We start from the raw sequence: 21,724 nt of genomic DNA, 5'->3' as shown, positions 1-21,724 counted from the left end.
CAGGAAATAGGGTTCCAGTACAGCCGATTGGCCTCTGAGAAGACTTCGGCTGGTGACGAGGCGGGGCCGCATCGCCAACCTCGCGACATCACGATACATCCTTGCAAGGCTTGACCGCGTCATGCTCAGCACACAACGCAGCTTCGAGCGTGCATTACAGCACGTAAGGCAGTCAGTCGCATCTTACATGACGCTACCAGGCCTCCCACCAAGCACCCGAGCCAAAAAAGCTTGCTGTCCGCCACTGCCAACGGCCCAGCAGCTGCCGATCACCGTATCTCCTGCTTGTTCGAGCATCGTACTTGCGCTAGCACAGGCGCACTACTTTATCCACCTTCCCTAAACATGCTTGTCCCTCGCATAGATGATAATGAAATGGCCGGGTAGCTATCACCGGCGTCATAACTCTGTTCCTGCGTGTTGGGGCAGATATATAGACGAGCGCTGCCTGACGTGCGCCATTGCCAGCGACTACGCATCGTCCTACCGGTACCATGCGTTTCTCAATTGCTGTCGCAGCGATCCTAGGCGGCCTCCAGGCTGCTTCTGCGCTCAAGCTTTCGCCCAGGAATGCGGTGGAGAGGGAAGAGCAGGTAAGCACCCTTTCTTCTGTTTATTGCATTGATGTAGCGACGGTGCCTTGCTCTGCATTCAATTGCTTCAAGCCCTTCTGCAATATGCATGAGTGGTATGAAAAGATCGATAGGGCCTTTTCGGCATGGAACATCAACATGCGACGAATTTCTCATACCTCGGAGATGAGCTGGTGGTAAGCAAATGAGGCTGACACGATATCAGGTGCAAGCTGCACGGACGCGTCGCAGCCTGACCAAGCGCGAAGATACCGATCCCACGTTGCTATACCCTGAGTACAACATCTCGGTGCCAGTCGACTTCTTCCACAACGAGACACGGTACGAGCCTCATAGCAACGATTCTTTCAACTTGAGGTACTGGTTTGACGACACGTACTACAAGCCTGGCGGACCGGTCTTTGTTCTTCTTGGCGGAGAAACCGATGGAGAGGGTCGTCTCACCTTCCTCCAGAAGGGAATTGTCCACCAGGTCATCAAGGCTACCAACGGTCTCGGTGTCATTCTTGAGCACCGTTACTATGGCAAATCTTTCCCGGTTCCTGATCTGACAACACCGAACATGCGGTTCTTGTCGACCGAGCAAGCGCTTGCCGAGGTTGATTACTTTGCCCGGAATGTGCAATTCGAGGGCATCGATGCGGATTTGACTGCGCCCAACACCCCATGGGTCGTTTACGGTGGATCGTACGCTGGAGCTCAAGCTGCGTTCTTGCGAGTTGTATACCCAGAGACTTTCTGGGGCGCAATCTCTTCTTCTGGTGTAACTGTTGCGATCTACGACTACTGGCAGTACTTTGAGCCAGCTAGGCTATACGGTCCTCCAGACTGCATGAAGAACACGCAACTTCTGATTGACGTTGTTGATGGCATCCTTATCCGCCAGAACGACACCTCCAAGGTCCAGGCACTCAAGGATGTCTTTGGCATGGGCGGTGTTACCGACAACCGTGATTTCGCAGGCCAGATTACCGGTGTCTACGGTCTACAAAGCACTAACTGGGACCCTGAGGAGAACTCGCCCTCTTGGTTCAACTACTGTCAGAACATCACGGCAGAAGAGCCCGCAGGTGAGAACCTACGCCCAGCTGTTGCAGAACTCGTTTCGGCGGCCGGCTACACCAACGACACCGCTGTGCAGAACATCACTCTCAACGCTATTGCTTGGCTCAACAGCACAGCTCTCTCTGGATGGCGCCGTTCGAATAGAACTCAGGACTCGTACTTCACCCAGCTCAACGTTACTGCGCTCCAGCAATACACTTCTATCGAAGACTACGGCGCTGTGAGCTGGAGCTACCAAGTCTGCACGGAGTGGGGTTACATCCAAACCGGAAACACACCTGCTGACATCATGCCTCTCATCTCACGTACTCTTGATGTAGAGTACCTGACCTTCTTCTGCCGCGCACAATTCGGCATCAACCACCCTCCGGAGATCGAGCGTGTCAACAAGTACGGAGGCTACGACATCGACTACGAGCGTCTTGCCCACCTCGGAGGTAACGCCGACCCGTGGAGACCGGCAACCCCATTGTGGTACCCCGATAGCAGGAACAGCACAACGGAGCGCCCATGGCATCTGATCAGCCACGGTGTGCACCACTGGGAGGAGAACGGTATCTTTGAGAACCAAACCACTCCCGATCTGCCACCACCGCAGGTCGTGTACGCGCAGCAGTTCCTGAAGAATTTTGTTGTTGACTGGCTCGAGGGTAAGTCTTTGAAGATGCATCGAGCTTGTTTGATCTATCCGCTAATGATACGTAGAATTCGAGAACCAGAAGGAACACATGGAGCTGCGCTAAGCCTGAGAGACCCTCGTTGTTCAAGTCGATTGCTTTACACCGTATTGCTATACATGAAGTAACGTCAGCTTCGGTCCATCACTATCAACAAATCATATCAATTCTTTCCCAATATCAGCTGACCCCGTGAACCCATGAGATGCAAGCTGAGCGTTATGCTGAAGCCCATTAAGATAGTGTGATCGAAACTTTGGGCCCATCAACCGCTAACTATGCCTATATAAACATGCTCGACTTCCGCACCTCTCTTCTCCCTCTTCAACAACCCTACGCCACAGTATTCTGAATCCACCCCTGCCCCTCACTCTCCACAACCTCACCCCCCGTACTCTCCCCAACCCTAACCGTAACATTAAACCCCGTAACCGTCGCACCCCCACTAGCCCCATACAACGAGTAAATCCCCGCATTCAACAGAATATCTTTCCCCTGATACGCATCCATAGCCAGCCCCGCGGGTACAGTCGCGGTAATAGTAACGTTTTCCTGCCCCTGGTTGCTCTTCTCAGGACCGAGATATGCGGATTGCGCGAAGGATCCGAGCGTGCCCGGGTAGCCGGGGGCGAGCGAGAAGCCCCATGCGACGGCGACGTCGGCGACGGATTGGATGTAGCCTTCTGAGAGGAGGGTGAGCGTGAAGGTGCTGTTGGGGGCGAGGGTGGATGGCGCGGCGATGCCGATGAGGCGGCCGGAGGCGAGGGAGAGGGATGTGAGAGCTGTTGTGAGGGTGGAGAAACGCATTTTGGTGGTTTATTAGGTTGACGCCGGAGTTTAGTGATGCGTGATGTTGGTTGAGGAGGTATTAAATATTTAGGTTTGGCCGGATGGGTTTGCTGAACGTGGTGATGTGAGATGACTTATATACCTCCTCCCTCTCCGCTACTTATAATAGCAAAGCATCTACCGAAAGCGGACCGATACTACTGAAAGCTCCCACCATCTCATATCGCATCATACCATGCAGCGTCACCTTTCTCCACAAAAGCTCTGGTGTCGGAAGATTGTTGTGCGAATGATCCTGGTCATGGGCTCGTGCAGATCTCCCGGCGCAGCCACGGCGACCACTCGGGCGGTGTGTGAACCGCCGATCCCTTCGACATGGTCGCTATTTTGAGCTGGATACGAGGATGGTCGAGCCGTAGGTTCCGAATTGTTGTACGAAAAGTATGGTGTTTTGGAGAGGGTACGTCATGCCGGTTAGTGGAAGCGGAGTGGACGTGGTGGAGCTCGTACAAGTGGCGGAAATAACGTCATTTCGATTTAGGACAGGATACCCCCTTTCGTCACGATACGGATTTCGTATTGTCGAACTGTTGCATTGGCAACCACACACCTTTACGGTGCTGTCTTCCATCTCTTATAGAGAACTGTAGGAATTTGGAATAGACTGCTTTGCTATTGCTATGGAAACTACGCTGTTTAACAATCATGAAGTAGAAATATATCCAAACCGACTGCTTTAGATCTTGTAATTCTTGCCGTATACCTCTTTTTGGCTCGTTGCCGGCTTCCACTCAAAGTGGTGCTTGCCCTCCATTGGCTTCTTGACGTTCGCGTCTGTATCACCCTTCTTGTCGAACATGTGGCTACCAAAGTAGTCAAGCTCGGCTTCGTAGAATGACGTGGGCAGGTCGGTACCGCTAGCGACCTTGAAGTACTCCAGGGTAGCACTGATGGCAGGTACGACTTGGTCGGTTTCTACAGCCTTGGCGACTATGCGACGAAGTGCGGGGAAGCAATTCTTCACATCTTTGGCCACCCGAGACGAGAAATTGAGGTTCAGGTTTTCTGGGGAGGGGTTGGACTTGAGGACCGGCGCGAGGATCTCATCGGAGATGTAGTCTGCTTGGATAATACATCCTCCGCGCCAGATCTGCCAAACTTGCGAGTAATCGATTTCCCAATGGTTCTCTTGGTCTGCTTTGGCAATCACGTTCATGCCTTGGATGTAGCTGGCGAGACACGACGCATATGTTGCCTTTCTGAGATCTTCGAGGAATGCCTTCTTGTCCGTGATGTCCAGTTGGCTAGGAGGAAAGCCTCCATCAGCGGCTTTGCTGGCTTGCTCGCGATCACCACGGAAGGCGGATGCGAGGCGGAATGCGTGGGAGATGTTGAGAGTAAAGGCTGGGACGTGACGCTCGATGGCTTCTGTGTTGCTCCAGACACCAGTACCTTCTTCACCGGTAACGTCCTGCACCACCTTGTCGAGGACTTCCGAAATGACAAGAGGAGGTAATTGGGTATCTTTCTGGTTTGCTTGGTTGGGCTTATCGCTTGAGTCGCGTTTGTGGGATAGATCTGCGCCAATCGAAACGAGGAAAGTGCCGCGCTATTCGCAAGTCAGTTCAGTAAATCCACAATGTGTTGAGTTGTGAACATACCAGCTCGCCTTCTGAGTTCCACTGAGAAAGAACATCGCCAATCTCCTCATAGTCCATACCCATCTTTCGCATAATGCCCCAGGCCTCACAGATAGCGCTCATCATGCCATGCTCGATACCGTTGTGCATCATCTTCACGTAATGTCCTGCTCCACCCTTGCCGATGACACCCACGCAAGGTTTCTCGTCCTTGTCTTTGGCTGCGACCTTCTCCAGCAACGGCAGGACTTCTTTGAGCGCAGAGATGTCACCACCAGGACACATGGAAGGTCCGGCTCTCGCTGCCTGGTATCCGCCACTGACACCGCAGCCAATGTAACGGATGCCTGTGCCTTTGCATTTCTCCTGTCGCCGCTCGGTGTTCTGGAAGTGTTCGTTTCCGCAGTCTAGGATGATGTCGTCGCGGGAGAGATGTGGCTCCAGACCTTCAAGGACTTTGTCGCCAACGCCGCCATGTGGGAGAGAGAAGACGAGTAAGCGTGGTGTGGAGAGTGATTTGCAGAGAGAATCGTAGTCTGTTACTGCATTAGTCTTGGAGTGCATCAGCGTTCAAGGATTCATCCTACCATTGAACTTCTTAACTTTTCCGTTGTAGCCTTGCTTCTCAGCCTTCTCAATGACAGCATCCATTGCCTGCTCTGAAGGGTCTGAAAGCGAAACATTGACACCGTCCTCAGCGAAAAGCAGGGCCATTCCACCGCCCATGCTTCCGCATCCGATCATGGCGATCTAAATCGTTAGTCCTGTTCGGGACTACATGAATAATTGGACATACATTTGTGAACTTGGACATGATGCTAGTTGAGGTTCTCCTCTTCTTGTCGCGAACGGAAAGATATCAAAAGCGAGCAGCCTAGGATGACAATGTACAAGTATGTGAGGGAGGAGAAGGACGGGAGCGTCGGATCGGCGTAGTGTACGAGATTGTCGAGAAACTGGAGCATGATGAAAGGCGCGGGTCAAGGGCGTGTCATATAACAATTGAGTGACGTCGGCGGGGGTGTAGCTGGACCTAGCTCACTGCTAGAGAAGAATGGCTGGCCGGTGGCCCTTTTATCTGCTTCTTTCCGACTGTGCCGTGAGGGGTGGGGTCGTCAGCCATGATGTATGCAGGAAACAGGCACTGCACGTAAGCGTCGGACTTGGGGCCAGACACAGGGCAGGCGCGTAGAGAGAGAGAGAGCGAACCTGGGTCGCGTAACTTGGGATGGAGCCGCTCTTCCACTAGCGCGAACCGCCTCGACTACGGAAACATTTGGCGACGCCGAGAGCTCAACAACGCCCTCACCACGATATCCGCTCCACACCACCCACCGACCAATTACAGTTCGCAGCCATGGCCGACACCACAGAAACCATGGACATTGACCAGCCCGACGTCGCGACTGACGCCAAGCCGACCACCGACAGCAACGACGCGCGCACCCAGGCAGGCGCGACAGCTGTGCGCTCCATCGAGGGCTGGATCATCATTGTCACCAATGTGCACGAGGAATGTACCGAGGAGGATCTCCAGGACATGTTCGGCGAGTTTGGTACCATCAAGAATCTGCACATGAACTTGGACAGGAGGACGGGTTACGTCAAGGTACGCGCCTGAAATTGGTGGTTATGATGAGGAGGGAAAGAGCGATGGAGGACTGACATCACACAGGGCTACGTGCTCATCGAGTATGCTACTTTGGAAGAAGCGAACGCCGCTGTCAAGGGCGCCAACGGCGAAGAATTCCTCGAGCAGAAGGTTACCGTGGACTTCGCCTTTGTACGACCGCCGCCAGCCAGCAAAGGACGGGCGCGCGACCACGACAGGCGCCAAAGCGGACGCGGGGCCGGAAGAGCCAGGAGCAGGAGTCCTGGACGCGACGGAGACGATATGGACGACGAGTAATTCTTAGGCGGAAGTGGCAGTCACGCCGCTTGGTTGGTAAAAAATGCTCTCGTAAGCACCAGGGAGAACAGAAGGGTATGGTCCAAGAAGTTCAGCATCTGCTGCGCTCGCCATTCAGAGCTGTCTCGCAATACTAGCTCCCCGGCTTACCTCTGCGTGGGGTAGGTCGGGCTTCTACATGATCACTGTAAGTGCGCAACGACCACGACTTCCATTTGCCTGGACTAATCCATCTACAGACTGTTCCGCCTATGTTTGACAAAACGTGACCATACCTTCTCGCCGCTCCGGTAGTAATAGCCACGACGCATCCGGTCTACATGACGTCTTTGAAGCGGGCGTGCCCATGGCTGACCGCGCCTGCGCATCATTCGAGCTCTCCACTTCAACATTCTTCGTGTGCCTGGTCCTCGACTCTAGCTACCAGGAACTTCCTAGTACTATCACATCTCATAAGTTCGCAGATCCTGAGTAGCTCGCCTCATACAGCGAAGCGCCTGCACCACGAGAACCACGAAGCCACTGGTCTACGTGAGACCAGAAAACGTCGTAGCACGCGAAACATAGTATAACTTGACTGCTCGCACTCTCCGAGTCTTCTTTCTCTATCTCCGTTCCTCACTCAGAATTACAACATACTCCTTTCCATCTCCTCCCTCACCCACCCACAGCGAGTGGAGATGTCTACAATTCCAACGATACCTAGGTAAAGCATAAGATCATCTCCGGTCAGATACAGGAGAGCATCCGTGCATATCCATCGATATTTACTCCAACTCCAGCACAACCTTCCCCACACTCTTCCCCCCCTCAATAATCCCATGCGCCTCCCTCACCCCCTCCTCATCCATCCTCAACCTCTGCTTACAATGACACTTCACCGTTCCTTGATCCAGCAACCCCGCCAACTCCTCCAGTATCCGCCCATGACTCTCCACATCAACCCCATAGTACGGTTTTGTCCCCAGCAACGCCCACACAAACGTCAAACTCTTTGCCATGAACTCCGTGCCGTACATGGGCATCTTTTTGTCTTGAACAATAGAGCAGACTTTTCCGAAAGGAGCGCAGATTTTGGCGGCGGGTGCGAGGTAGCCGGATGTGGGTGTGTGCGTAATGAAGATGTATTTGATGGGTACATCCAGCTTCAGCTTCTTAACTTCTTCCGCGAGGTCGTTGTGGTGGTTAATCGTATGCGTAGCACCTCCTACGTCTTTCGAGAAAGCGACTGTCTCTTCTCTAGACGCTGTCGTGACTACAACAGGCAGATTGAGCACCCTCCGCGCAATCTGACTCGCCACACTGCCCACACCTCCCGCGCCGTTGATGATCAAAATACCAGCCTTTTCACCCTTTTGTATCTCCATCCGCTCAATTAGTGCTTCGTAAGCCGTTATCCACGTCAACGGCATAGCAGCAGCTTCTCCCCAATCCAAACTCTTTGGCTTGAGCGCCACGGCTCGCGAATCGACTAACTGGTACTCTGCATTGCTGCCTTGACGGATTGGGGAACCGGCGTAGTAGACTTCATCGCCGGGTTTAAAATTCTGGACGGAAGATCCGACGCTTTCGATCGTGCCGGCGCCGTCGAAACCGAGGATTTGCGGGAGTGCAGGCGTGCGTGAAAAGTAGTCTGGGTAGTCGTCGTAGGTGCCGGCGCGGACTTTGGTGTCGACGGGGTTGACAGAGCAGGCGCGGAGGCGGACGAGGATGTCGTGGCCTTGGGGAGAGGCAGGTTTGGGGACGGAAATGGATTGCAGGTTTGTGATGGGGCCATATTCGGTGACTGCGATGGCGTGCATTTTGTCGTCAGATGTCATCATCTGCTACGGTTTGTAGGAAGTTCTTTGTTACTGTGAGAAAGTACCTAGGTATGGTTCTGGTTGTGTTCATCTTTTATCTTGCTGTTTCTCTAGACTCCACTGTTTAGAGCATCGCACGTAAAGATGCCATCAGAGGTTGATGACGTCACGCACATGCTCCTACTTCGATATGAAGATGTCTGATGTCTCATTGTCAGCTTTGGCCGAGTTATTCCCGACTCTATGAGACGATGCCTTAGTCGCGATGGGCACTTGACGTGTCGTGGCACGGCAGATGTACTGTAGTGTCTAGGAAGAATCTGTGCGCTGGGAGGACCCGATCTCGGGAGATAGTCCAACGGCTGTGACCGAGACTTGTGCTGTGGCTTACGCATCCGAAACCTGTGCAATTGGAACAAGTAGCTAAATAGTTGAGGTTGTCTGGACTCCTCAAGTAGGCGCCTGGGCTGTAATGCAGGCTAGCCAAGCTCTAGTAAAAGGTACAAAGGTACTTTGGCACATGATCGCGAGTCGATGCAGGCCGGGGAGTACCGTCACATACGTGGTGCACGGAAAGAGGGGTTGCCTGCCGTAGACGCAGGCTGGGACGAGAGGAGGTGTAGTGCAGAAAAGCGTTGTGTTCCGTAGGGATGACTGGTGGGATCGGGGACTTGACCCTGCGATGGAGCGAATGAGCTCATGGTGAAGCATTAGCTGCTACGGCCGTCTCCAACCACAGCGCCTTCCCATAGTAATGCCGTAGTGATAATTGTTGCTTTTCTCGATAGATAGTCGCCACCACGGCATCTTCCCGTTTTTCCAAAGACCGCTCCAGGAGAGAGATTCTTAGACCCTTTGGACCCCAAGCCGCTACCTCGCCGTCGCCCGAAGCTTGGAAAGCCACCAATTCGGCGCGCATCGATTATTGCGCAGTGACCTGCTCCTTCCGCACACCACCCTCCCGTCTCCAAATTCGCTGCCCTCGCCCTATCGCACCGCCGTATCTTGTTCGCTGGATCCGAGGCCGCCCTGAAATATCGTGACAGTCGAGTCTCCATCGTGCGCCCGCTTAATCGCATCGTGAACGGTTCCCTTGGCACTGCAATCCCGAGGCTACCTGCGTCACCACCCACCGCCCTGCGCCCACGGCAGCCTGCATACCTCTTGAGCGCTGCGACTGGTGGATAGCGACATCAGCGTCGCATGTAGAAGAACACTGCCGTCTTGCGCTCGCGGGTCATGGCTTCTTCTTAACCGCAGGAAGAGCCACCTTGCACCGGTACACGGGCCAGCAGCGATAGGGACGGCAGACGGGGATAGAGTTTCGAGTGCGCCTTCACTGCGAGGCGCCTGGCCACCATGTCACAACCTCAGTCCGACGTCTATGCCATGCTCGAATCATCCTTCAAGGCCTCGCCGAACCTCCGCCAACCGAAACACCTGCCGCGCCGTAGCGACGATTACCGCACCTACTCGAGGGCTGCAGCGCCCCTTAAGCGCGACTATTCCTATACCACACAGGCGACCGACGACACGGACTCGATAGCCGACAGTGAGCACAATACACCGCTCCAGTCTCCAGGCGCATTGCCGGGAGCTGACAGCGGCCTCCCGCCTACGCCGCCCACAGCTTCCCAGGACGGAAGAACTGCACAGATGCCCGAGCAACCGCTGCATGCCGACAGCGTAAGGAACTCGATTATATCGCAAAAATCGTCCCTCAGTACACCCGTCAATGCGCGCAGTCCTCCCACGCCCGATCCCAGTCCACCGCGAACCAACGCCTCCAACGGCACCAATGGCACGACTGCGACGCTCGAACGGCCGCCAATATACACATATCCCTCTTCGCGCGCAGATTCCTTCCAGACCGCCAGAGAGGACCCTTTCTCCTCGGACCGCGAAGACAGCAGAGCCGCAACACCTGCCAACGACAGGCTGAGCACCGTCGAGGAAGACCGCGGACTGGGCCTGGCGTTCGAGCACGACCAGCATGATGTCACGCCCACGAACAAGCAAGGCCCGTACTTCCCCACTACTGAACCGGTGGACTCAACGGTCGGTGCTGAAGAGGACAAGGGATCCCAGGTGGTCGAGGATATCCCAGATCGGGAGTGGAACACAGACCTCATGCGGAACGTAACGGTTCGCAGAAAACGCAGAACGCCCTCCAGCACGCCTCGCAAGTCATCCGCTCCAGCGCGTATCCCGTCACCCATCGCAAAGGACGTCGAAGAACCCGCGCCCGCCGTCACCATCGTCGAAGCCGCCTCGCCGACCCCAAGCACCCGAGCCCGACGCGCTTCCAGTCTGCGCGAACGCGTCGAAGCCAGCCACAACAGCCCCGTCACGCCTTCCATCGAGAACTTTGCGCATTCAATTGGCTGGCCCTCGGAGGGTAGAGGCATGACGGGCGAGAGGCAGCGCGACAACACCAACAAGCGACTCTCCACAGCATCAGTGGCCTCGACGGTCGTGTCGGCGTACGTTAATATCACTCCACCGCGACGAAACCCAACACTGCGACACTCTGGGCGGAACATGGCATACAGGAGAGACTACAGCTCACCTGCGAATCTCGGCTCTGAGACCCACTCGAATCGCAACTCAATGATCTCGCAGTACGATGACATGCCGCCCCATCGCCTGGTGCACAAGAGGACGAACATCGCCGATAGAAGTGCGAGGTTCAGTACCAACTCTGATGTCGGCTCATCGCGCATCATGTCTCCGTCGTTGTCGTTGCGACAGAGGACTATCGATAGCTCGGCGCATACCTTAGCCCATCAAGAATCGATACGGAACGTACTACAGCCAGCAGCGGACATAGTCAGTCGACACAGCACAGTCGCGCGATCAGGCGGTAGCTACCACAAGCGAGTCAACTCGGCGCCGGAAGCCACCAGACGCACGCTGTCTTCGAAGCCAAGGAACTTTACAGAGCTGCGGCCCTCCGAAAGTCCTGCGCCCATGGAGGATCCCGTCAAACGAATGTCTGTACGAGCACCATCACCTCCTATGCGAGCTCCATCGCCTCCTGTTCGAGCGCCGTCACCGACCCTATCGCCAAAGCCACGTCGGACGTCACCCACATCGCGCAAAAACAGAAGACAGTCACAAGTCGTTGGCGATGTGAAGCTGCCGGCGAATCTCGAGAACACACTGCCCAATCTCCCCGATCAGGGTGTAGATGGGCCAGCCGAACGCGATGTCTTCATGGGTGCGAGCCATCCTGTTGAAGAGACTCGTGTGCCATCTGCGCTGACGGATAGAGTCCGTCTACTACTTGCGGCTCGTGAGACTGCAGAGTCAGCTACTCTTGTTGACTCTAAGCAGAATCCTGCTACGTCTGAGAACTTGGAGAAGTTTTCACCGCTGAAAGACACTTCACCTCATCTGCGTCAGGGCGCAAGGCCAGTTTCATGGGCAAAACGAGCATCCCTCTCTCCCGAGATGGCAGTGCGGCCCATCTTGAAGGACCGTACATCGACGGACGAGGTGAAACGTCGCAGCAACGCATCGCGTCCTGATTCTGGAGACCATGGCCGCGTCAGTTTCGACCAATCCGCTTCTCGGTCTGCTTCGCGGACTGAGGAGCACGCCAATGCTCGGCACCTGTACTCTCAATCGACGCCATTCTCCCAGTTCTCTGATACCGTCGAAGTCACCGAGGCGACTGCTGTGAGCATCTACCCCCACAACAACCACTCACTGCTCGTTGTCCAGCAGTCACGCGGAAACTCTTTGTTGCCAGAACAGCGTCAAATAACTGGTAACACCTATCTCACACCGCAGGACGACCGTGAGGTGCGAAGTACACCCAGTCCGCCATTCGTAGAGGCACCTGAGGCACCTCAACAAGCTCGCGAGGAGGTTGACGAGCCCTACCCCCAGCCCACTCTGACTTTCGAGCCCTCGACACCTCCAACGCAGTTCGACCTGCCTCAGCCTGACGGTGTTGAATCGCCTCTCAAGAACCCCCGAGACCCACCGGAGCCACCCATCATCAAGTTCATCCCTCCCACGCCCATGGAAGAACTCGAGAACCAACTGGTACCCCCGCCACCAGGACCACCGGAGCGCTCTGATTCGCACCCCCAGCGCCGACTGTCTGTCCTCCAGCGAGCGCGGCGCTACTCCGACAACCTCATCACACCACTCTTCGGTCGCGCCTCCAACAACCGAACACGGTACACCAGCGACCCATTCAAGCAGCACATCCACCGTAACCCCTCAGTTCCCAGCGTCAACGAAGAAGACGGCACCCTGCACCCCTTCTGGCGCCCCCGCGGCTTCTGGGACGGATTCGAAGACGGCGACTCAGAAGACGACTCGGACGAAGACAGCGGCCTCCCTTCCGGCGGCGACACAAGCGACATCGAGGACCCAGAGCCAGAACCCTTACCCTCGCGCCCCCGCCGCGCCAGCACCATCAGCAACAAGCTCAAAGGCGGTTTCCGCGGCAGCGGCGGCTTCCTAATCGGCAACTCCATGGGTCTCGAACGTGCTGGCACGAACAAACGTCGGCATCACATCACCCTGCCCCCTCACTTCCGCACTCCCCGCACAGCCCGCCATCTCGCCTCCCCCGACAAAGTCATCATCCAAGCCCCCACCGCACCTCTCGGCCGCCACCGCAGCGGCGGCATATCCAAACGCCGCTCAAGCCACGACCTCCGCCGCACAAATTCCCTACCCGACAACGTCTCCACCGTATCCATCGAGTATGAACAGAGTCGGCGTGGTAGAGGCTCGTGGCGCCAGGGCAAGAGCCTGCCCGGCTTGAAGAAATACCATGTTCAATACATTGGTATTTCCGGTGTTAAAGAAAAATTGAGGGAGCGCAGGACGGAGAAGAGGCGCGAGAAGATCCGCAGGAGTATTGGGAGTAGGTATTACGTTGATCCTGTTGGTACGGGGTCGGTTTGATACCTCTCTTTTTAACATTATTTGATTCGCCAGTAGGGTTGGCTGGCTGGCGTTTTCCCTTTGGTCCTTTTTCAAGTAGTTGGATTCCCCTTATCTCTTCGTCCGAGCACACATATATATTGCATATCCCCTTTTCCTCTTTCTTTCTTTTACGACGTCACGACTTGTTCTGCATTTTTGGCTATATACCTGGATAGGTTTGGGACTAGGGCATGGGGTTTTGCTGTTCCATTTTTCTTCATTCGGCTTGCATTTGAGTTTGGGAAGCGGATGTGAGCGTAAGGGCAATCAGGAAATAGCTCAGTCGCTTCATCTGTATAGCATACTATCTATACACGTAATACATCTTCACATCATATTCACCAACTCAGCATCAATCAACTGCTCAGTCGAGATATCCAGTCGAATAACTCTGCTTTCCATTCAGACATCTGTATTTGACAGCGAACACACTCTGGTATATATCGAAACAACCGCTAACAAACATATGCCAACAATGCTTAGAAAGTCCTAACAAGCCAACACCCCGGATTCCCTACATGCCAATAGTGATATCTCGTGTCACATTTGCTCCAAAACGCCGGGATAGAAAAGAGAAAAGAGAAGCGCCTGTCTTCTTTGTCCAGAAAGGTGTGGAGTAGAAGAGAGAAGGAAGGAAATCGAGAAGCGAGCTTCGCCCTTGGTGGTAGGTAGTAACAAAGGAAAATGTCCATCCGTAGTATGTGAAGGGTGGTGGTGGTGGTTATGCAAGCCAGCTAGTCTTCCAAGTCCAGCAAGCTGGGAGGGGAAGGGAGCTTATATCTTCCTTCGAACGGTAAATTTACGCTCCATGGTCGCAGCGGGTAAGGCTTCAGCAAAGGTATCGCGTGCTGTTGTTCATATTAGCATTGTCACTCTTATGAATGGTGTGGGCATGACTTACTCTCAGCAGAATCAAACATGATGAGAATATCATCATGCTCGCCCGGATACTCAATCTCATCTAAACAAACAAATCGTCTCTTTGTGCCAGACCAACCCGTAAGTCTGCCCTCCGCCTTTTGGATCTTGCCCTCGCCCCTGCGTTCATCGACCGGAAGGGCGAATTTCGCATCAACAAGCTTGAGGCCAAACTGACCGTTCTTGTCGGTCTTTTGGAACGTGTCGGTGAGGCGGAGTTGGAAGTTCATGGCGTCGGCGTGGGAGAAGTCTTCGAAGAAAGCGAGGAGTTGGATGATGTTGTCTTGTTCGACAATTTGCAGGCGGATTCGTGTGGCGGTCCATTGCTTGTAGATGGGGACGACCATGCGTCGGCGGGAGATGGAGAAAGAGTTTGCGAGGCTGGGATAGTGTTAGCTAGATATCCAAAGACACGGTGAGGAGGATAGACATACCCGTCAAATTTCACGTGGAAGCCGGTGACAGCTAGCTGGAAAGTATGCAGATCGTTGAAGGAGTTGAAGGTCAGTCTTCGGATCGTCGAGGCGCTTGTGAGTGTCTTGAGGAGCTTGGCTAGTTCATCGGGGACGGCAGGGTCGGTTCGGCTGCTGTCGACAGCTACAGCCATGTCTTGTTGAGCTTCGCGGAGGAGTGTGAGTTCGGCGGCTCCGTCGACTGGGAGGCGGACTAGAAGTTCACCGGATCCTGGAAGTCGTTAGTATCGCATTATTCATCCGACAAGACTCAACTTACCCAAGTTCATGCGGTCAGAAATGATACCGGCTGTGTGTCGACACATAATCCTCAAACTCTCACTCTTGACAGTGGGTGCTGATTCTAATCCTGCAGCTTCTGGATCCAGGTTCATAACCTTGGCTTCCACCCACTGCAGCTTCTCCAGCACGCGACTACCCTGCGAAGTAAAGCCCTCTGACTGGTCCGCACTCTCGATGTGGAATGCTTTCAGTGCGACTTGAGCGAAGGTAGTCTCGCCTTCTGCGACATTCATGGACGTGAATGTGCCAAAGAGGTCGTTTCGATCCCTGCCACTCTGGAAGACGAGGTGAGCTGCACATGTTCTCAGCTTCTTATCCGCACTCTCTTCACGGAATCGCAGTCTCAACGCCGGAGCTTGGTTGGCTTCGGTGACGTATTCGAAGTTCATGGGCTCCTGCTTTGTTCCGAGCTCGTGGTTGATCAAGCTGACTTGCTTGGTTTGCTGCGGCGTGACCAGAACCATACGGTAGCCTCGATGTAATTTCCGCTTTCCTGTACCTTCACTACTTCGTTCGATCCTTTGGAACACCATCAGCTTGCAGCCTTGAATTCGATCGCCTGGCCATGCTGCTGGGTTTGCAGGATCCCGGTAGCTCGCCTCCTGGAGGTACAATTTGCAAGCAAAGCGCTCGTCTCTCCGTTCTCGTAGGTCTGACTCGACTCGGTTTGTGTGATTGACGATAGACCAGAGACTACGGAAGTCACTCTCGTGCAGCGCAAGAGTCAGGACAAATCCGTGCTTCAATTGAACTGTGAGTTGCGAAACCTGTTGCTTCCAGTTGACGTCTTTCCAGCCAAGTACTGATCCGGAGCCCACCAGAAGGTTGATAAGGCTGTTTTGGCTGCAGATGGCCAACTTGACCTGATACTCCTCCTTAGACCGCATGACGGATACAACAGCATCCATCGGAACGCGATCGGTGGCGGGGTCATCGGTTGAGACAGAGGCTTTTACGAACATGCGGAAGTAGCAAAAGTCGGTCTTCGTGTCGGAGAGGGGTATGTACTGAGATAGACTAAACTGGCTGCCGTTAGGAGCAGGGAGCCCGGAGGTTAGCACGCTCGCTGCGTCTGCGGGGAATGTCGGATACTCCTCCCATATCTTCTGGTCTTGTCCCTGGATAAGAGCTTGCGTTGGAGGCATGCTTTGATGCTTCTTCATCGACCCTACAAGCAATTTCAGGTAGTGGGTAATCGCATTCTGTATATCAAACACCTCCGCACTCGCAGGGTCTCCGGCTTGTCTTGCCATGTCGACTTGCGCATCAGGGGACGCGTTGCCATAACCCTGTAAGCTGGGATGGTTCGGAAGGACTTCAGAAATGATCCACCACACTTTGGCTAGGTCGACATGCGGTTGAGCCAGTCGTTCTTGTATCGGTTCGGCAGACTTGGGTTGACTCCTGATCAGGTTCTCCATCCCAGTACGTCCTTTCAAGAACCACCAAGTAGCAACCCTGAGCCATTGCATCGGCGAGTGACTATTGAGGTTGCCTCCGAGCTGAGCTGTCAGCTGGAAGATGCCTCTCATGTGCGTGATGCGCTCGGCAAAGTCCCGGTATGCGGAATCATTCGCAGATCTCGTATCCGAACGAGCGAGAGGAGCAGCGGGTTTGGCGCTGGTACTGGCACCAGATGCGTTTCGTGACGGCAACTGGCTGGGAGGTCCTGAGATGGCGAGAGGCTGGGGAAGTGAAGAAGGTTGCAGTTGAGGTTGAGCGGACGAGAAGTAAGATGTACTCGGGGGAAGCTGGGGTGGGGTTGGGAGATTTGGGCTGTCGTCAAGGGCCCCGAAGAGAGCGTTCTCTTTGATCGACGGAATCCGTTGTACGTTCGTATTGATAAAAGGATCCGACCGTGCAGCAGGAGAGGCGCGTGTCTGTGAAGGGGAAAATGCGACATATTGCGATCTAGACGCGGATGGTGGTGATTGCGCTCCCGGTCGTCCTGGGGAGGGCCCACGGGCTCTCGATCGTTCAGGGTCCTCAGTGTCCAGTCTCATCCGAGGAGATCCCCTGGAATCCGACTGTGGTGTTTCGAGAGGTGTTCTGGCTGCGGCCGGTGTGGCATATGAGGAAGGAGGTGTGCCCACGAGGGACTGCTGTGAGCTCGTCTCAGAGTCCCGTCTTTGACCCGAGGCTGCCCGTTGCGATGCCTCATGCAGTGTTCTGCCCTCTTCAGATCGCATCTTTTGTTTCACCCTCGCAGCGAACGAACTCGGGCCGTCGTCCTCCTGCTCAGCCAAATGTCTTTCTGGCATCATGGGCACCGAAGGTATCGCATGCACAGGCGAGGGCAGATCGTCGTCACCCAGGGTACTGAAGCCAGTCTGCGTGCGCTTAAGCGGCTTTGGCTGGAAGTCGTCCTCTTCTTGGATAGTGGGTTCGCGGACTGACATATTCCTCGACATGACAGGTGAGAGGTTGTCCGAATCCTGTGAATACACAGAGTCCTCGCTGGTGCTGGGTCGCCTTCCGGGAGGGATTGATATAGGCTCTGGTATTCCGTCAAAGCCAGTTGGCGCCCTGGTGAGGCCCTTTGGTCGATCACCCAAGCCCATAGATCCCATGTAGCGCGGCGGTGTGGGTGGCAGTTGCGTAGCATGGGTGTTGATCTGACCCATCTGCATCTTCTGGCCGAGTGGTGGGGACAGCTCGCCGGGGTTCGTGCGTGTTCTCGTGAGGTTTGTTCTGTACTCAGTCTGCGAGGGGGTCCTGCCTATGCCATTGCTGCGCGCTCCCAGATTTGCATCGTCCTGCGGCGTCTGAGATTGCACCTTCTCCGGTTCCGGGATCGTCGCTGCCTTTTTGTTCTTCGCGACTTCCACAACAGGGTCCTCACACTCATCACCGCCATGGCCTATGACTTCTGGGACTGTGCGCACGAAGCTCACGGTAAAGCCCTTCTTGCGCGTGCCCGTCTTCAGGCCGCCGGGTCCTGGGCTCTTCCCGGCAGCAGCAGCGCTGTTCAGGATCGTCTGTGCGCCGGGCCATCGCTGGGCGCTCGCAACGTCTATGCGGGGTCGGAGGAAGGCTGAGGCGGCGGCAGCGGCGTCCTTTTGCTGCTGGGCGGCGCGGTCGGTCGAGGGCTTGAGGAAGTCGTTGATGTCGTGGTCGTCCGAGGGCGGCTTCGTCTTGGGCTGTGTGGCGGCGGCGAGTTCGTTGGTCTTTTCGAAGATCTTGGTCTTCCAGCGGCTCTTGGAGAAGAGCTTACTCCCGGCATCCTGTGCGTCCACCATGGTGCTGCCCGCAGACCAAGACTGGTGCTATCACTGGTGGTGGGAGGGGTCGTGGGTGGTGGGAATGTACGCTGTGAATGGCGGGTGAGGCGCGTCGGGGTGATCGCGTGCCTGGCGTCGAGGCTGCGTGTGTCGTGTTTGCCGTCCCTGGGGCTCAATTGATTATTGGCGGCGGCGACGGGCTGGCCAAAGTGTTCCGAGAGTCTGTCACTTCTCTAACAGGGTCCGGCCACATGAAACTGCCTGGTGCGAAGAACCAATGCCGCCGTCAGGTATATACAGGTGAAAAGAAAGGCAGATGGGAGGAAAGCCACGAAATGCGGACCAAGCCAGGACCCAACAACGTCGTGGAACCGCCGCTGTAGTTGCGGAGTAGTTTATCAGCTAAATTGCCCAGGGTCGAAGCTAATTGCGCGCCGCCCGCTTATCGTTGCATGCCTGCAGCGGTATCCTAAACTCCTTTTGCGTCTGTTGCCTCGGGCTTTCTCTACACGAGCAAGATTTGCGTAAAGCCGTACAGCGAAATTGCGATTCTGCGTCGCTTGCCGGCTACGGCTATGCTTGGAAACGGCCGTCTGCAGATGTCTCGTGTTCGCAGCGCCAACGTCGACACACCCCACATTCAGCCCACCAGATCCCGTCTGTGCGCATGGCACTCGGTCCTACATTCACCCAGTTACCACATGCGGTCGTATATAATTCCCTTGGCGGCAGCGCCTGTAGTCTGTGTGCGGCTCAAATATTGACCTTGTTGTATCCGGCGCATCGACAATGACTTCTCCATGTGGTTTCCATTGTCATCTCACCACCAGCACTGCCCGGTCTTCTATGCCCAACGTCTTACTCTATGTACGTAGATCCTGGCCCCAGCTTGTCAAGATCGTCATGACGTGCGTGGCATGTGTTTCACTCTCCTCTTCATGTGCGCACCTCGACAAACCCCTGAGGAACATGGCGACAACAACAACAGATTCCAACTGCTCAACGATACCTCGCTTGCAAGGCTATTGAGTGTCACCCAAAGGGGAAGACCACAGGATGGGCTATGCCCGAAACAACACTGGAGTTGATAAGGCGCGACAGGGGTAGCGGTTCCTTAGCGTACCTCAGCCTCGGCTGTGCCACCTGGCCGACGTCTAAATATACTCGGAACGGAGGCCTTGACGTTCCGCTTTCACGAACGAACAACACAACACGGCGACAAGAATTTCGAGGCGGAAGGATTGTGCCTTTGGCAACGCTTCAAGTACTTTTCCATTCAGCGCGTCTCGCGATGCAACACGAACAACCGGTGCTTACTTCAGACGCTAGCGGCCTTGGTCGTCCGCTATTGGCCACATGGCCTTTACCGATATGCAGTGGTGTGCCGACATGGTAGGATTAAGATGAGCGCTCATCTACCAGACTATAAGCCGTTGGTGGCGCAACCCGATGAACCCATAAGCAGTGACCACCAAACATCCCAGCAGGAAACTTGCAAATTCGGTAGACCTGCAGTGAACGGCTCTGCAGTATATATCCGTTGGCTGCTAGGGCATACGATGCACAGAAGAAGGAACTGTCCATCTTCATTTCCATCAGCACATCTCTCCGCTTCCATGCTTCCACCGAGCATCATGAGAGCCGGTGTTGGCCGATGGATGAATAAAGTACACATTAGACTTCCGACGAATACCAAACCGCGGTCTTTCAGAGCCGCAAGTGGGGCAGAGCCATGCGCCAATGACGAAGAAAGCCCCATACTATCGTCATCGCATCCGCGCTCTGGACCATCAGTACAGTACCCCGCGAAACTTCATCTTCCCCTCATCTCCATAGCTTCTGCCGTCTCTTCCATTGCATCCCAAAATGTCGTCTCAAGCCAGCTCCGAGCCTCTCCAAACGTACGAAATTTCCGATTTCAAGTTCCACAATGGCACCACACTGCCGAAACTCAAGTTGGCCTACAAGATCCTCAACCCGCACAACAGCAAGATAGCAGTTGTACACACGTGCTTCAAAGGCCGTCTCGACACCACCTTGACACATGCCAACGCCGCTCTGAAGAATCACAAGATCATCCTGATCGCTCTTCTCGGCAATGGCGAATCTTCCAGCCCTTCAAACACGCCCGACTTCCCCAGTACCCTTGAGTATATGGACTGCATCAATGCTCAGTACCAGCTTCTTACTCAAGAGCTCGGTATCAAAGAGGTAGATGTCATGCTAGGATTTTCGATGGGCGGCCAGATCACCTACCATTGGGTAACAACGCACCCTGATTTCATCAAGCACGCCGTAATCGTATGTTCCTCCGCCAAAACTAGCCGACACAACTTCCAATTCCTCGAGGGACCGAAGGCAGCGCTAGAAAGCGCAAAGAGTTCCGAGAGGGGTATCAGGGCATTCGGAAAGGCTTATTCTGCGTGGCTGACGAGCGCCGAATGGTTCGACGAAGAATGCTACAAGGAGATGGGCTTCCAGCAACTACGAGACTGGGATGATGTGGCTACTATTCAGGGTTACGAAGGTTGGACAGGTGACGATCTTCTGGTAATGCTGGGTATGTGGCAGCGCGGAGACATCACTCGGTGCACCAAGGCGGAGGATCTAGAGTCGGCACTCGAAAGCATCAAAGCAAAGGTTCTGCTCATGCCGTGCGAGTACGATCAGTACTTCCGTCCTTATGTCAGCGAGAAGGAAGCTAAGAGCCTAGAGAATGCGACGGTGGAGATTGTACCAAGTATCTGGGGACATATTGCGGGCGGTGGGGCGAACCCGAAGGATGTAGATTGGATGGATCATCGGATCAAGCTTTTCCTACGAGGCTTGGTATGATGTTACAGATAATTATCGAATTTGGGCGTATATATTTCCCCATGTCTGATGTCAAAACCGTGGAAGGTTATCAGCAAGGAACAACCTACACATGTCAGTAATGTCAAAAGTAATTTCAAGCAAACTTCAAAAGTCGCCCAACAAATATGCATCTCATATTGACCGAAGTTACTACCGTAATTCATTCAGCTCAATTTCGCATGTGTTCATGTTCTGACAACCCCGAACATGGAGCAACCACATTCGCGTTTCAAGATCCCCGCAAATCGTCACATGTGGTTTGTCACTGCCAAGCTCCTACACCCGCTGCCTCACCTCCACCCAGGCACGCTTCAACGTTCTCGAAGCCCGCCCAGCATCTCCGTGCGCAAATCCTCCACAAGTTCTACAAAGCACTTTCCGTGGAATCTGCAACCCACCAAAACCCTTCTTCAGCATCCACAACAATGATAACGTCACCCACTTCCTCATCGGCGTCAGACCACAACACCTCCGATGCCGCACCTGCAGCGACTCGCGGCAACGGTCGCAAGTCACGCGTTTCAGCAGAGCACACGTTGAACCGCGTGC

General features: G+C 54.6%; 8 protein-coding genes across 8 annotated transcripts; 4 read left to right on the top strand and 4 right to left on the bottom strand.

Moving 5' to 3' along the window:
• Positions 1–494: 494 nt before the first annotated feature.
• On the top strand, positions 495–2,401 carry J4E83_001259 (uncharacterized protein; the record flags this gene model as incomplete). Its single annotated transcript, XM_049328216.1, has 3 exons — positions 495–593; positions 799–2,308; positions 2,364–2,401. The coding sequence occupies 3 exons, from the start codon at positions 495–497 to the stop codon at positions 2,399–2,401; spliced, it is 1,647 nt and encodes a 548-aa protein (XP_049192734.1).
• Positions 2,402–2,668: 267 nt separating this feature from the next.
• Positions 2,669–3,142, bottom strand: J4E83_001258 (uncharacterized protein; the record flags this gene model as incomplete). The annotated part of the gene is made up of 1 exon (XM_049328215.1): positions 2,669–3,142. The coding sequence occupies one exon, from the start codon at positions 3,140–3,142 to the stop codon at positions 2,669–2,671; it is 474 nt and encodes a 157-aa protein (XP_049192733.1).
• Positions 3,143–3,860: 718 nt separating this feature from the next.
• On the bottom strand, positions 3,861–5,578 carry J4E83_001257 (uncharacterized protein; the record flags this gene model as incomplete). The annotated part of the gene is made up of 4 exons (XM_049328214.1): positions 3,861–4,733; positions 4,786–5,300; positions 5,352–5,514; positions 5,561–5,578. The coding sequence occupies 4 exons, from the start codon at positions 5,576–5,578 to the stop codon at positions 3,861–3,863; spliced, it is 1,569 nt and encodes a 522-aa protein (XP_049192732.1).
• Positions 5,579–6,121: 543 nt separating this feature from the next.
• RBM8A (RNA-binding protein 8A) lies at positions 6,122–6,673 on the top strand (the record flags this gene model as incomplete). Its single annotated transcript, XM_049328213.1, has 2 exons — positions 6,122–6,373; positions 6,440–6,673. The coding sequence occupies 2 exons, from the start codon at positions 6,122–6,124 to the stop codon at positions 6,671–6,673; spliced, it is 486 nt and encodes a 161-aa protein (XP_049192731.1).
• A 767-nt stretch (positions 6,674–7,440) lies between these two features.
• On the bottom strand, positions 7,441–8,475 carry J4E83_001255 (uncharacterized protein; the record flags this gene model as incomplete). Its single annotated transcript, XM_049328212.1, has 1 exon — positions 7,441–8,475. One exon carries the CDS (start codon positions 8,473–8,475, stop codon positions 7,441–7,443), a length of 1,035 nt encoding a protein of 344 aa, XP_049192730.1.
• Positions 8,476–9,834: 1,359 nt separating this feature from the next.
• J4E83_001254 (uncharacterized protein) lies at positions 9,835–13,404 on the top strand (the record flags this gene model as incomplete). The annotated part of the gene is made up of 1 exon (XM_049328211.1): positions 9,835–13,404. One exon carries the CDS (start codon positions 9,835–9,837, stop codon positions 13,402–13,404), a length of 3,570 nt encoding a protein of 1,189 aa, XP_049192729.1.
• A 795-nt stretch (positions 13,405–14,199) lies between these two features.
• Positions 14,200–18,337, bottom strand: J4E83_001253 (uncharacterized protein; the record flags this gene model as incomplete). The annotated part of the gene is made up of 4 exons (XM_049328210.1): positions 14,200–14,273; positions 14,327–14,724; positions 14,778–15,027; positions 15,076–18,337. The coding sequence occupies 4 exons, from the start codon at positions 18,335–18,337 to the stop codon at positions 14,200–14,202; spliced, it is 3,984 nt and encodes a 1,327-aa protein (XP_049192728.1).
• Positions 18,338–20,185: 1,848 nt separating this feature from the next.
• Positions 20,186–21,154, top strand: J4E83_001252 (uncharacterized protein; the record flags this gene model as incomplete). The annotated part of the gene is made up of 1 exon (XM_049328209.1): positions 20,186–21,154. The coding sequence occupies one exon, from the start codon at positions 20,186–20,188 to the stop codon at positions 21,152–21,154; it is 969 nt and encodes a 322-aa protein (XP_049192727.1).
• Between the last annotated feature and the right edge of the window lie 570 nt (positions 21,155–21,724).

Source organism: Alternaria metachromatica, assembly GCF_023757995.1.
Source record: "Alternaria metachromatica strain BMP 0045 chromosome Unknown scaffold_2, whole genome shotgun sequence".
Classification (NCBI taxonomy): domain Eukaryota; kingdom Fungi; phylum Ascomycota; class Dothideomycetes; order Pleosporales; family Pleosporaceae; genus Alternaria; species Alternaria metachromatica.
This window is presented reverse-complemented; position numbering and strand designations above follow the sequence as displayed.